This window comes from Pelecanus crispus, chromosome 1 (genome assembly GCF_030463565.1).
Source record: "Pelecanus crispus isolate bPelCri1 chromosome 1, bPelCri1.pri, whole genome shotgun sequence".
In the NCBI taxonomy this organism is placed as follows: domain Eukaryota; kingdom Metazoa; phylum Chordata; class Aves; order Pelecaniformes; family Pelecanidae; genus Pelecanus; species Pelecanus crispus.
Window position 1 is genome coordinate 205,552,309 of NC_134643.1, and position 12,414 is coordinate 205,564,722.

The 12,414-nt window shown below is 39.9% G+C and overlaps 1 protein-coding gene across 1 annotated transcript in view; it reads right to left on the reverse strand.

The window, feature by feature from the left end:
• Positions 1 to 434: 434 nt before the first annotated feature.
• The window catches only part of SGCG (sarcoglycan gamma), a 70,806-nt gene continuing 58,826 nt past the window's right edge, over positions 435 to 12,414 (reverse strand). The window contains exons 6-7 of the mRNA XM_009487771.2: positions 2,204 to 2,327; positions 435 to 608 (exon numbers count right to left, since the gene is read on the reverse strand). Coding sequence (XP_009486046.1) covers positions 435 to 608; positions 2,204 to 2,327 — 298 coding nt within the window. The remainder of the gene's footprint in view (positions 609 to 2,203; positions 2,328 to 12,414) is intronic.

Sequence of the window (12,414 nt, forward strand, 5' to 3'; positions counted from 1 at the left end):
TGCTTCATCTTAACAAATAGTTCAAGTAGTTCCCTCAATTTAATTTCACCCACTAATGCAGTAAGTGTTTACATGTAGTGAGAGAAAAAGCCACAGAGCTCAAAAATATTAACAATGACATAATCATCTGACTGACTAATAGTTCACAAGAAAACATTCCTTTTATTTTTTTTATGCTCTCTGTAAGGCTGTTTTCAAAGTGTTACTGACAGAACATATAATCTGATTCAAGTCATTCTTCTGAAGTTAAAATGTTATTTGTGCTCTTCTTCCCCTTTCACCCTGTAGTCCAGAATTGTAGATACAGATTTGTTTCCTAAACTGAAGTACTTTGTTTTTAAAATTCTGAAAATTCTGCTTTCGGTAATGCTCTTTAGCAATAATATAAAACTCAAGAGTTAGCAAGGGGGTGTGTGGCCTTTTCTGGTGGTGCCTCACTGGCAGACACGGCTGTATTCTTGGCAAGTGGAGCCCACGCCAGCCACTGACAAGTAGAGCTTTCCGTCCGGACACACGCAGATTTCATAAAGCCCCTGAGAAATAGGAGATCCACCCCTTGTACCCTCAGGCAATTTGGGCAGTCGCACAGTTTCAGCATCGAGCAAAAGCTGCATGGGAGAAAGCAGGACAAATGGGCTCGTTAGAGATAATGCAATAGCATGCCATAAACCAACTTGACTTTGTCTCAGCAGTGGTTTCAGAATAGCCTTCTACCCAGACTTGTTATATACAAAGCTGCTCTGAGGCCTAGGCTCTTGGCAGACACTGGAACACGGGAGAGGGATAAGCTGGTGCCCGTCCTCTTCCTTAGCAGAGCCCTCATGAATTTCAAGAAGGCCAAGTGCCAGGTGCTGCACCTGGGTCAGGGCAATCCCCAACATGGATAGAGGCTGAGTGACAAGTGGATTGAGAGCAGCCCTGCGGAACAGGACTTGGGGGTACTGGTGGGTGAAAAACTGAACACGAGCTGGCAAGCTGTGCTTGCAGCCCCAAAAGCCAATGGCATCCTGGGCTGCACCAAAAGAAGCGTGGCCAGCAGGTCGAGGGAGGTGATTCTGCCCCCCTTCCCTGCTCTCGTGAGACCCCACCTACAGTACTGTGTCCAGCTCTGGGGCCCCAGCATAAGACAGACATGGATCCGCTTGAATGAATCCAGACGAGGGCCAAGAGGACGATCAGGGGCTGGAGCACCTCCCCGATGAGGACGGGCTGAGAGATCTGGGGTTGTTTCAGCCTGGAGAAGAGAAGGCTCCAGGGAGACATTATTGCAGCCTTTCAGTACTTAAAGGGGGCCTACAGGAAAGATGGGAGGGACTCTTTATCAGGGAGTGTAGTGATAGGACAAGGGTTAATGGTTTTAAACTGAAAGAGGGTAGAGTTAGATTAGGTATTAGGAAAAAATTCTTTACTGTGAGGGTGGTGAGAGACTGGAACAGGTTGCCCAGAGTTGTGGATGCACCCTCCCTGGAAGTGTTCAAGGCCAGGTTGGATGGGGCTTCAGCAACCTGATCTAGTCCAAGGTATCCCTGCCCATGGCAGCGGGGTGGAACTAGATGATCTTTAAGGTTCCTTCCAACCCAAACCATTCTATGATTCTGTGATAAGAGACGGGGCCCCTGCCTGTACACTGGATAGCGGGGGCGTGGGTGCTGTGGCTGCCAGTGGACCCAGGTCTGTGCTGGCCTGAGTGCTGAAGCCTTGCAGCCGTGCCAGCTGGGCTATGCCAGATGGTTACGGATGGATGGACAAACAGGTTGGTCTGGAGTTTCCCCTGTGAAGGAAGCCTCACAGAGGGGCTAAATAGGCTGCTGCATGTCGTGTGCTGTTGCTGACGGGGCAGCTCTTAATGATGTCTGCAGAGCTTCACTCCTTAATTTAGTAATTCTGGGGCTGAGTGTCTACTTCTGGGCCAAGGACGCCGCTGGGGTGCCTGGGGATCACTGTGCTAATGGGGAGCTGAGCATGATCAGAGTTTTATTAGAAAGCATTTCTCTAAGCTAATACAACATTATGTCAATCGGTAATATTATTTAATCTGACCCATAAATAAAAGTCTTATGATTGGCACCATTAATTTTAATATCCTGTCTGCTAAAATCTGAGGAATTAAATTAACAGAACTTGAAAAAAGACTTGAATTTATTAGTTATATTCAGACAGCAAGATCAAGCATAGTTATGGAAACAGAAGGGCTTGTACTCACCACACCATCACTGCTGTGCAGTTTGATATCCATCTGGGAAAGAGCTTCAATATTCCCAGCTTGCGCTTTGATATTAATTCCTCGCGGTGCATCCATGCTCAAAGATCGAGTCGGTGATTCCAGCCTGAAAGCATGAGCAGGAAATCTGACAGTAGCACATTCTCAAGTTCCTTTATTTTGGAAAAATAAGTAAACTTCGAACAAGCACTTGAAGGGTGTCGCCTGAAGTCATATAAAAGATGCAGCTTCTTTTTTCTTCAGGCAGACTTGAAAAAGGGGGTAGCTATTTAAAAACACCAAAGTATCCCAAATGAAAAACATAGATGAATTCCTAATACAAATGCAAGTATTATTTCAGAGATAACTTCTGATTATTTCAGTATAATAGTAATTTATTCTTTAAAACTGAAACCCATTCTTACATTCTTTAGTTTGAATTTATTTTCATTTTTGACATAATAAGATATTGAAATTAATACAATTGGTGCAGTCTGGAAGTTTTCAATCAACTAGTGTTTTGACACTGCTACCAGTTGGACCAAGATTTCAGTCAGTGTGCATGTCTGTTGTTTAACTCGATGGCATCTGAAACTTAAAAACCAGTAACTTCATTTGAAATAAAAATTATGCAATATAACAGAAAGTTGCAAACCCTACAGTGCCACAAGATGGCAGGAAGGTACTGTATGAGCTGAATAATCACCTTGTTGGGTCAGCAGTGCAGGATTAATGATTTTTATTTTCAAAAGAGTTAAGGCTTTGTTTCTTCAGAATTTTGGTATCATTTCCACAATAAGTAGCAGGGATAGAAGTACTAATTAAAAATCATGAGAAGGAAAGAAAAAGCCCAAGCTCAGCAACGAGCTAGTGATTACATTACTTGTTTTGATGATTACCTAGAACTGCTTCATTTGGAGGCACTGGAAACACCACAGGATCAGAGTTGATACCTACTGAGTTTTGTTTCTAAATATCGTCTCACCCTTCCTGATGACACTAGCCTGATTTTTACACTATCAGCCAACATTAAACAGGTGAATATTAAGGCCAGAGAAAATGAATCAACAGTCCCAGCTGACTTTACATCCATGTTACCTTCTCTATTCTATCCGTTCCCTGGACACATACAAAATAATGTGGGCTTCATCCATAATGCAGAACTGAGGCATGTGTCCCCATTCCCAGGTCTGCATGTGCTCACCCACTGTGTCTTCTGGAAACATGGGCGGGGGGGGGCGGCGCGGTGTGTGGTGTGTGTGCACGCATACCTGCATGCACACCCAGCAGATGCTGTGTTGGCTCCATGCACGCTCAACAGTCACTGATCTGGATGAGTGCAGGACTGTGCCCCAGGAGCTCCTTTACCAGGTATGTGTCAGACAGTGAGTCTAGACACTTGACTGCCAAAGGAATGAAACCATTTCACACACGATCCTGATGTAGCTGTCTGATGGGTTTCATTTACTCAGACTGCTTCAGTTCTTCCTTTTTTTGCAGTTACTTCATTAAAATTAGACTTTAAAAGCAGTCAGTTTGTGCTTGTGAGAAACTTCAGTTGTATCTTAGAGTTCTGAAGAAGCTAAATCCAGCTGATATCTTAAAACCTAAACGCATGATATTACGAGCACAGTCAAGCACAGTCACTGAAACTTCATTTTTTATACCGCAAACCGAAAATAACTCAGGTAAAATTGGCTTATCACTGCTGGCCAGAGGTAACAGGAGATTCTATCTTCTTTGATCTTCAAAGGTCCCTTCCAACCCAAACCATGCTATGACTTTGTGTTTCTATGATCTGCCTCCGCCCAACATCTCCTGGGTTAGTCACCTTCAATTAGTTTAAACTCCAGATTGATAATTTAAATTCCTAACAATGGATAACTGCATCATGGTTGCATATTAAGACCATATCCATAAAATAGCTTGATGCCTTACCCCATGACTCTGAGATGGCACAAACTTCTGTCATGACCATGCTGAGTACAAGGGCATGAGTACGAGTCTGTTCTGCATCAGCCATCTAACATAATATTAGTAATTTTTATTAAGCAGTGTTTGTGATTTAACAACTTTTCTATGACTTTTTGGTTTAGATTCTTAGATTTACACTTTTATGAAATTGGAAATCAGTTTTTCCCTGAGTGATTTACATGGGAGGTCTGCTTCATGGGACTATTTTCCAATGCATATTTGTAGGCATTATATAATGAAAAATTAATCCAAGTTTGTATTTTTAATATTTAAAGTTTAATATATTTTCCTAGGTCAGTGTCAAGGTAGTTGAATATAACTGTTGCCTTTGTTTGTTTTAGCAAAAAGCTATAAACATTGAAATAGCTCATATTTTTCTGTAAAGTATTTCATCTATGTAATAATCTATACGTAGGCATAAATTTTTATTTTTTAATCTCTATTGAATATTACAAGAAGCCAGACTGGGACAGATTTTTGAAAAGCGTATCAGACCTGGAGTTTGAAAAGCAATCAAACACTAGAGAGATATTTCTTTCTTTCTACCAAAATTAATGCTGGCAAGAAGCCTACAGACTTCGGAAGCATTTACAGATTTATGATATGACTGACTTATAATTTAAGTTACATGGCAGAATTACATTTGTTGTATTAATCACAACGCTAAATTTCTGCTGTTTATACAGGTTCTATTTCTAGATTAACTAAGGGCAGATTTACCTAATTAAGTCATTGGACCTTCCTGGCAATGGAAACTGCAGTGAAGCTTAAGCAGTGATTTTAAAGCCTTCTGGAACAATTATGTGTGAGATTTTAGCAAAGGCGACATTCAGTAACTCTAATGATACATTTCTTCATACAGTATTCAAAGGTTCAGTGCCCTGAGCCCAGATGTAATAAAAGGCAAACAGGCACCTACTGTAGAAATGACATGACTAAGCTGAACCTTGACTTTGAATGCCCCTTCTCAGTCCCTACTTGGTCCTGAAGACATGTGACTTCCTCAGCCCCTTAGACATTGACCTTAAAGTCACCTAAAATTCTTCAGTGGTCCTGGCCTTGAGGCACTTCCAGTTTGTCACTGGTAGGCAGGTTTGAACTTCTCCTGTATGCTTAAGGGTCTGGGGACCACAGAACTGCCCGAGCAGAAGAGCTGACTGATGGAGATACTTGCATGAACTCAGGGTGTCTCAGAAAGATATGAATAGAGCACTGCAATTATTAACACTGGTGGTGTTTTAAATAGACAGGAATAAAGTGAAATGTGCTCTTTTTTTTAATATATCAGTGAACAGATGACAGGAGGAAGTTGCCCTGCACTGTGAATGATTTGGTCAGTCACAAAGAAGATACATGACTGTGTGCAGATAACGGCTGATAAGAAAGTTTCAAGATCTATTCCCTCCCTTTTATTAAAGGAGGAAGACAGTAGGCTGGACTGGGCAAATTTTTGATGTGCATCCCTCAAAAGTCTTGGCAAAACAAGAATTCAATTTGCTTGCAAATGCTGGAGAGTGCATGGACACTCAGAGGACAGAAGTTGATTGTCTTATGAGTTTTTGGTCCTTTTTTAGTGTTTGTTTGAATTCAGGCAGTAGAATGATGAGGGAATATATTGTTACCAGTCACTTCATCTTTTTCAAAAATTACAGGCATATAAATTACATTTAACAGAACGGAGTGAGGATCTTTATAATCTAGAGGAATTAATCTATGTAATGTTCTGTCCTAAATGAGACATCTGTCAGAGCCTGTATCTCATTTAGGAAGATGGATTCTGTACTTAGGAGTAGCTTCTAGGTACTGGGGTAGCTATGCCAGGGGTCTGTTAGCAAGTGGTGTGGTGCAAGAGGAATTGATCGGGACGGCACAACATTTGATGCCAAGGACCTGACACGCCCATTATATGTGTTCTGAGTAGTCTGGACTAGCTGTTGCCTGACCCTGAAGACTGGACACCCAGAAAGGTTGGAGCATATTAGGCATTCTCCAGGAGAGCACAGCAGTCCATTGCAACTAAAGCAACCTGTTACAAGGAAGACAATATTTTTATCACTGTCTTCTTCCTTGTTGGTAAGATAGTTCCAGAAGTTGACTATATTGTCTTGGCCGGATGCCAAGGAAATCTGGTGCTGAGGTGTGCAGAATAATTTATGAAGGACTGTGAGAAAGTCTTCTGAGGGAATCTGTGCAATCTCTGCAGGCTCTGGATCTGAAACCGTCCTAACAACTAACAGGCTTGGAGATTCCCACCCTTTCCTATAAGCATGTTGCTAACTCATGGAGATACCAGATCACCAGAAATTGCTCAGTTGGCTGTGTTTAGGGATGACGTGAGAGGAGTGACAGCTGGCTGTGCTTGTGGTAAAGAAGCAGCTGAGTTGAACCCTGACTTTGAATGTCCTTTCTCAGCCAGTGCATGCTGCAGGAATATCGATCTCTTCTTTCATCCTGTTCTGGCAGGAGATAGAAGGATACCTTACTGATCTTAGAAGTACCACAATGCATTAGAAAGCTGGTTTTAGTACTGCAGAAAGAGTACCAGAGTCTTCTGGAGCCCAAGTTTCCTACCGCAGTGTGGGATTGCTTGACGTTTAGAGCAGGACAGAGGAACCAGCTTGCTTTTATGAATTTGGGGAATAGTTTATTCCTTCCTTCTGGCCACTTTTTGTCCTTTCCATCTTACGAGTCAGTACCTCTCCTGAATTCAATGGGGACAGAATTCCTGGGGTATGACTTTAGATAAAAGTTCCCCAAATGTACGCATTCCTCCCAGCACCTACCTGAGGAAGACCAGGGTTACTGTAAGTGGACTGGACAGGTAGATGGACACTGCCTCTAAAATTGTGGTGCAACCCATACATACATACATACAGCTAACTCCCTTTTTTTCCCCTTGCTTTTTGGTTAAAATAGCCTGAACGATTTTACCATAAACCTGGCACTAAAGTGTTAAAGGTATAGTAAAGAATTTAGCAGTGTATAGTGTATTAAGTATTTGACTTAAATGTTCTTGTATCAGTAAAAGAGATTATATCAGATTATTTCACAGCAGTATGTTTGTTTAGATCATTAACAAGATGTTGGTCTGGTGCGCACCTGTATGGTGGGGTTTTTTTTGTGAAGCCCTTTTAAACAGTGAAAGAACATGAGGTGGGTCCAGGCAGAACCTAAATGTTATCTAGTTCATAAGGCCTTTTCATTAAAAGTTTTTCACAAAGCTTTCTAGTATTGATTTTTATGAGAGTTCATAAAATATACAAATCCATCACTTCCACTTCTCTAATATGCTCAGTCTTCCTCCCATAGTGCTTTAGTATAATTAAAATAAAAGGATCCATGCAAAAGGGCCAAATAAATATCCATATTAAGGCTTGATTTAAGAAGAAAGTCATATGAGGGGGTAGAAGACAGTGAAAGATCCCACGCCCCTTTCTTTCTGCCATTTAGTCTTTGTAGGACCAAAGATACTGCTTCACACTTGTTCCTAGGCATTGATATGGGAGTATGCACAGGAAATACAGTATTAGAGAAAAGATTGAAGAATATGAAGAAAATAAAGGAGATACAGAAAATGTAACTCAGAAGAGCTCAAGCTGGAATAATGGTACTTTCTCCACTGGTGTGTATTTGCATATTGTTCTTGTTTCCCTTGACCTTTCATGAAGATGGTAAAATCAAACCTGGTAAGGATGTCTCCCACTCTTCTCTTCTGAGTACACAGCTGTTTGACCCACCTCCCAGCAAACAATCTCTTTGACTTCTCAGAGTTAGAAAACATTTGAAAAAAATGAAGTGCTTTGACTAACCTGATTCACGGCCAAATAAAGCCATTACAGTGAGTTCAATAAGGTTGACAGTTATGGCACTGGAGATCTGATCCTGCAAGCCTGCATTCCTGTGAGAGTAAGCACTGAGCAACTGTGCCTGTGCATGTGTACTTCCAAGACTAGGCTCATCTTTTCCTGAGATTATGAATACATATGAGACTTTTAATTCCTACTTTATTTCTTTGAGAGAAACAAGAAGAGTCAGGAGAGCAATGGCTACAGGTCTTATTACGGTCTATAAAGACGCAGAAGCACTGAGCTTGCATACAGGACAGGCTGTGAAAATGGGGCATAGAGCATGAGATGCTGTTGGCACATAACCAAACCAACTTTTTCACATTGTTAAGTAAGGAAGAAACCCTCATATGCCTCTGGTGTGCAGAAAGGAGTCTTGCCATGAATGCCTGCCTGTGAGTTCAAGTCTGACTTCGGAAAGGTGAAAAGGGAACAGAAATCAAATTAGGCAGTGATTGGAGGTTGTGGAGCAGAGGAAGAATAGAAAAGGTAAGAAATGAAGGAAAAAAAACCCATGAGGAAAAAAGTGGGAAAAGGAGAATCTTTAACCAGTCAAGGAACTAATGTCTTGAAAGTCAAAAAAAGCAACCTAGAGGATTCTGTGGGCTTAATTGGCCTTGGTTCTCTGTAGGTGTCTGCTTTCAGCTCTGGTCTTTGCATGCATGTTAACCTTTAAAAGGCAATAGGAGTATGTTGTCTTTTTGATTAGTCTGAAAGCAGTCTAATTCACTGGCAATGCAGCTACACATTGTAAGAGAGTAAACCATACCCAGAGCATGCACTAGTTACACAGGAAAAAGAGATTGTCAGCATTTATTTACGGTCCAATACATGGAATTTCAAACTATATTCTCTCTTTATGAGGAAGCTGGATTCCTGTTGACACGAGCTGAGCAAAACTAAGCTGGAGTTGCAAAGGTAGATAGTGAGCAGCAGGCACACACTAATGCCAGCTGCCAATTCCCACCCATATTCACTTATCTCGCAGCAGCTTGCTGTCTTGAGGTCAGGCAAGTGTGGAGGGTGATCAGGATGTAGCAAGACGAATATGATTACCCAAATCTATGGATCTTGGTGTTCTGCCTTGTGGCTTTTGGTTGTTTGCCAGCAGGTCCAAAGGCAAAGAAGGACAAAACAACAGGACTGAGATCTCAGTCTCGGTACATGTCTCATTTCTGTTTTGTTTTGTAAAATTATTTTCTTTGGAATGGCTCCTAAAATTACATCTTCTTGCAAACAGGAAAGATGAGTTTCACAGCATGTTCCAAAAACGGTGTATATCTTAAGGACACGGAAGTATTAATATTCAACAATACACTCTGATAGCTCTTTTTGAATGTCAAAAAAATGCAAAATACTAATGACTCATTACATCTTCTTCCCTGATCAGTTTCTGCACAGTAATGGAAACATAGCAGTTACTTAGTCAAGCCTTGGCACAAAATTCTGATTTGACATAACTACTGTAAATCTTTCAAATGCTGACTGATTTTTTCTTTCTAAAATGTCCCGTTCTGCATCACACATATTGAATTTCTTCATTTAACGGTGGAATAATTGCTTCCTACCTGGATGATGCTGTCTTCCATATTTCTTCCACTCACTTTGATATTCTAAGTCTGAGCTTCACTGAATTAAACTAAATGTACTATAATGAAAAAATTTGACTGAAAAGCAACATCCATTTTCCCCTGTCAAGTCCATTAGTTGGTCAATGGTTATATAACATCATCCCAATTTTTGTAGCTTAGTTCAGAGAAACTGTTTTCCAAGGGTTATCGCTCCTGGGAGTTGCCTGCATTAGGACACATATTCTGTTTCAGTAAGACTACTGTCAATATCTACAGCTCCCTTACACTGAATCTCAAGTTAGTCTGTTATTTATGCCACAATAAAATGTAATATGCAAACCAGTATATTTTTAATGAATCAAAATTGAATAACAAAAGACCTTTTCTGCAGTTTCTTCCAAGTGCATCTGTCTATTTCATCTGGCTTTGACAAATTTACAGGAAAACTTATATTAGCACAAGATACAGCTTAATATTAGAACTGTACTTTCAACTTAAGTATGACAAGGCTAATACCTCTCCAAAATAAAGTTAGTGCACCAGTAATAAAAAAGATCACTAGCATCTTGTGAAAATACAGAAAAGTTGTCTGATAATATCAGAAGAAAATAAATAGGGTACAACTGAATTCAGAGAAACATACTGTGAGCGTGTCTGTTTAGAGGCAAGTGTACATACATAGGAACTGCATTAAGGAAAAATTATTTGGCTGGAGTGAAGCAGCTGTACATAAAGTGCCTCAGTTTTCTAGTAATTCTGAAGCTTTTTTTAAAAATCTTCAGTGGCACTATGTTGCAATTTAGAGACTATAAAACAATGGACCAATTTGTTGTAATTTGATTTTAAAAATAACTTTTCTTGACTCTCTTCTGCTTATTGCTTAAATGCATTAATGAAAATGTCATTTTGGAAGGTCTATCATTTTGTCTCCAATGACTTGGGAAAGTCTCAAAATGTACTGGGCTTTGCTGGCAGTTTGTAACATCTCTGACCTCTAAAAAATAGACACAAATGGACACTGTAATGCACTGAAACATCCCAAATACTTCAATAGCAGCAGAGCTACTCTGAAATAATTACACAAGGATGTAGTAGGCTCTACTTTTTATGTTACCCTACTTTCTGGGGACAATAATGTTCTCGACATTTACATACGCACATATACTGACAGCCTTAATGTGTGACACACTAACAGTTGTTACAAGAGGGCTACTAATAGCAGTACAGGACTTTTGTATGGTGTGTATAAGATTGCTGCAGGATTCTTTCTTTTAAAAAAATAACTCCTTTTGGAAAATAAAAATAAGATTAACTCAATTGTTTTTGACTGGTAACAAGGTGTAAAGTGTTAATAATGTACGGTTACTAAGCTTAAAAAATAAACTCTCAAATCTGTAATGGATATCAAAGAGATACCTTTTAAAAAGCTGCTGTTACCTTTATAGCTAGATTTTCTGGAGAGCACAAAGTTTATTAGATTCCCCTCCCAGATGTCTGTGTTGGTAAGAGCTAGGAGTACTTCATTACTTGACTACTCCAGGGTTGAGTTCTCAACTCTGGAGAGGAAAAAAAGACCATTGGACCACTTTCATATTTCCCTTTCTGCCAACTCTCAGGAAGGCCCTGTGATGACAGCTGGGCTTATACATGACACAGCTGGGCTTATTGGGCTTGGCTGGAATGAAGGGGAGCCACAGTGAAATGACAAAACCCCATTGATACCAGTGGAGTCAATATTTCCATGAAAAGCCACTTGGTGGTGGAATGAAGAAACAAAGAATTCAGATCACAAATACTCACTAGGCTCAACTAAGCATAGCTCACCTATAGGGAATGCATTTTCTAAAGCTAAAACAGTCTTATAATGACCTTATAGAATCTTGAGCTGCTGCAGTAATGGATTTTTAGACTCTGTGTGTTTCACATTAGACAATCACTGGATAGAAATTAATCAGATTCTATGGATAAATTAATTTGTCCATAGATAAATTTATCCATTTATCCATGTATTTATATTTAAATGATTTTATCCATGGACTGAGTACAATCTTACAACTCAAACAGCTTGGATATGGAGTCAAGTCTCTTACTTGTACTACTGAAACAGGGTGCCTAAATTTTAAGTATTGCATCATCAGAGATGAAGGACCCAAGAAACCAGACTGGATTGTGTTCCTCTAATGACTTATTTGTTAAGAACTCCATGAAAGAAAAGCACAAACAATATAAGGTTTTCATCCTTTCTTCAGCTTCAGGCTGTGGGCAATCTGATGATCCAAGAATATAAGAAAAGAGAGATTGTGCTGTTTTCCTGATACAAATTTTCAGATTTGTAAGATTGAAAAAAGAAGTAAATTACAGGAAGACATTGGAGATGAGTGGTGCAGAGCAGTACAGAAAACCAGAACAACTCTCAGAACAAGAATTGCTGGAGTCAATGGAACAGCTGTAGAAGACAATAAAGATACATAGTAATAGTAAATAATAATGTAAGGGATATATATATATATAGCACTGAAAACATTAAGAGTGTATTTTGAAATTCTCAAAGTCTTTAGTGAGTATAAGACAACTATGGATTTTTATCAACTCAGAAAGAAAAGACACTTCTTTTAGGTAAATATGATGGTGTCATGACTTTCCTGAAAAGATAAAGGCCTAGCAATGGCCAGGGCCTCCAAGCTAATTATTAGCTTGGAAGGACTCATTACCTTGTGCCTGATATCAAACAAGAGCCAGTAATTGGCTGCATTTGCTAATCCGAGTTACAAGGTTATATAAACTATGATTAATAATTTAGGTGCATTTATGGAATACAGGGTTA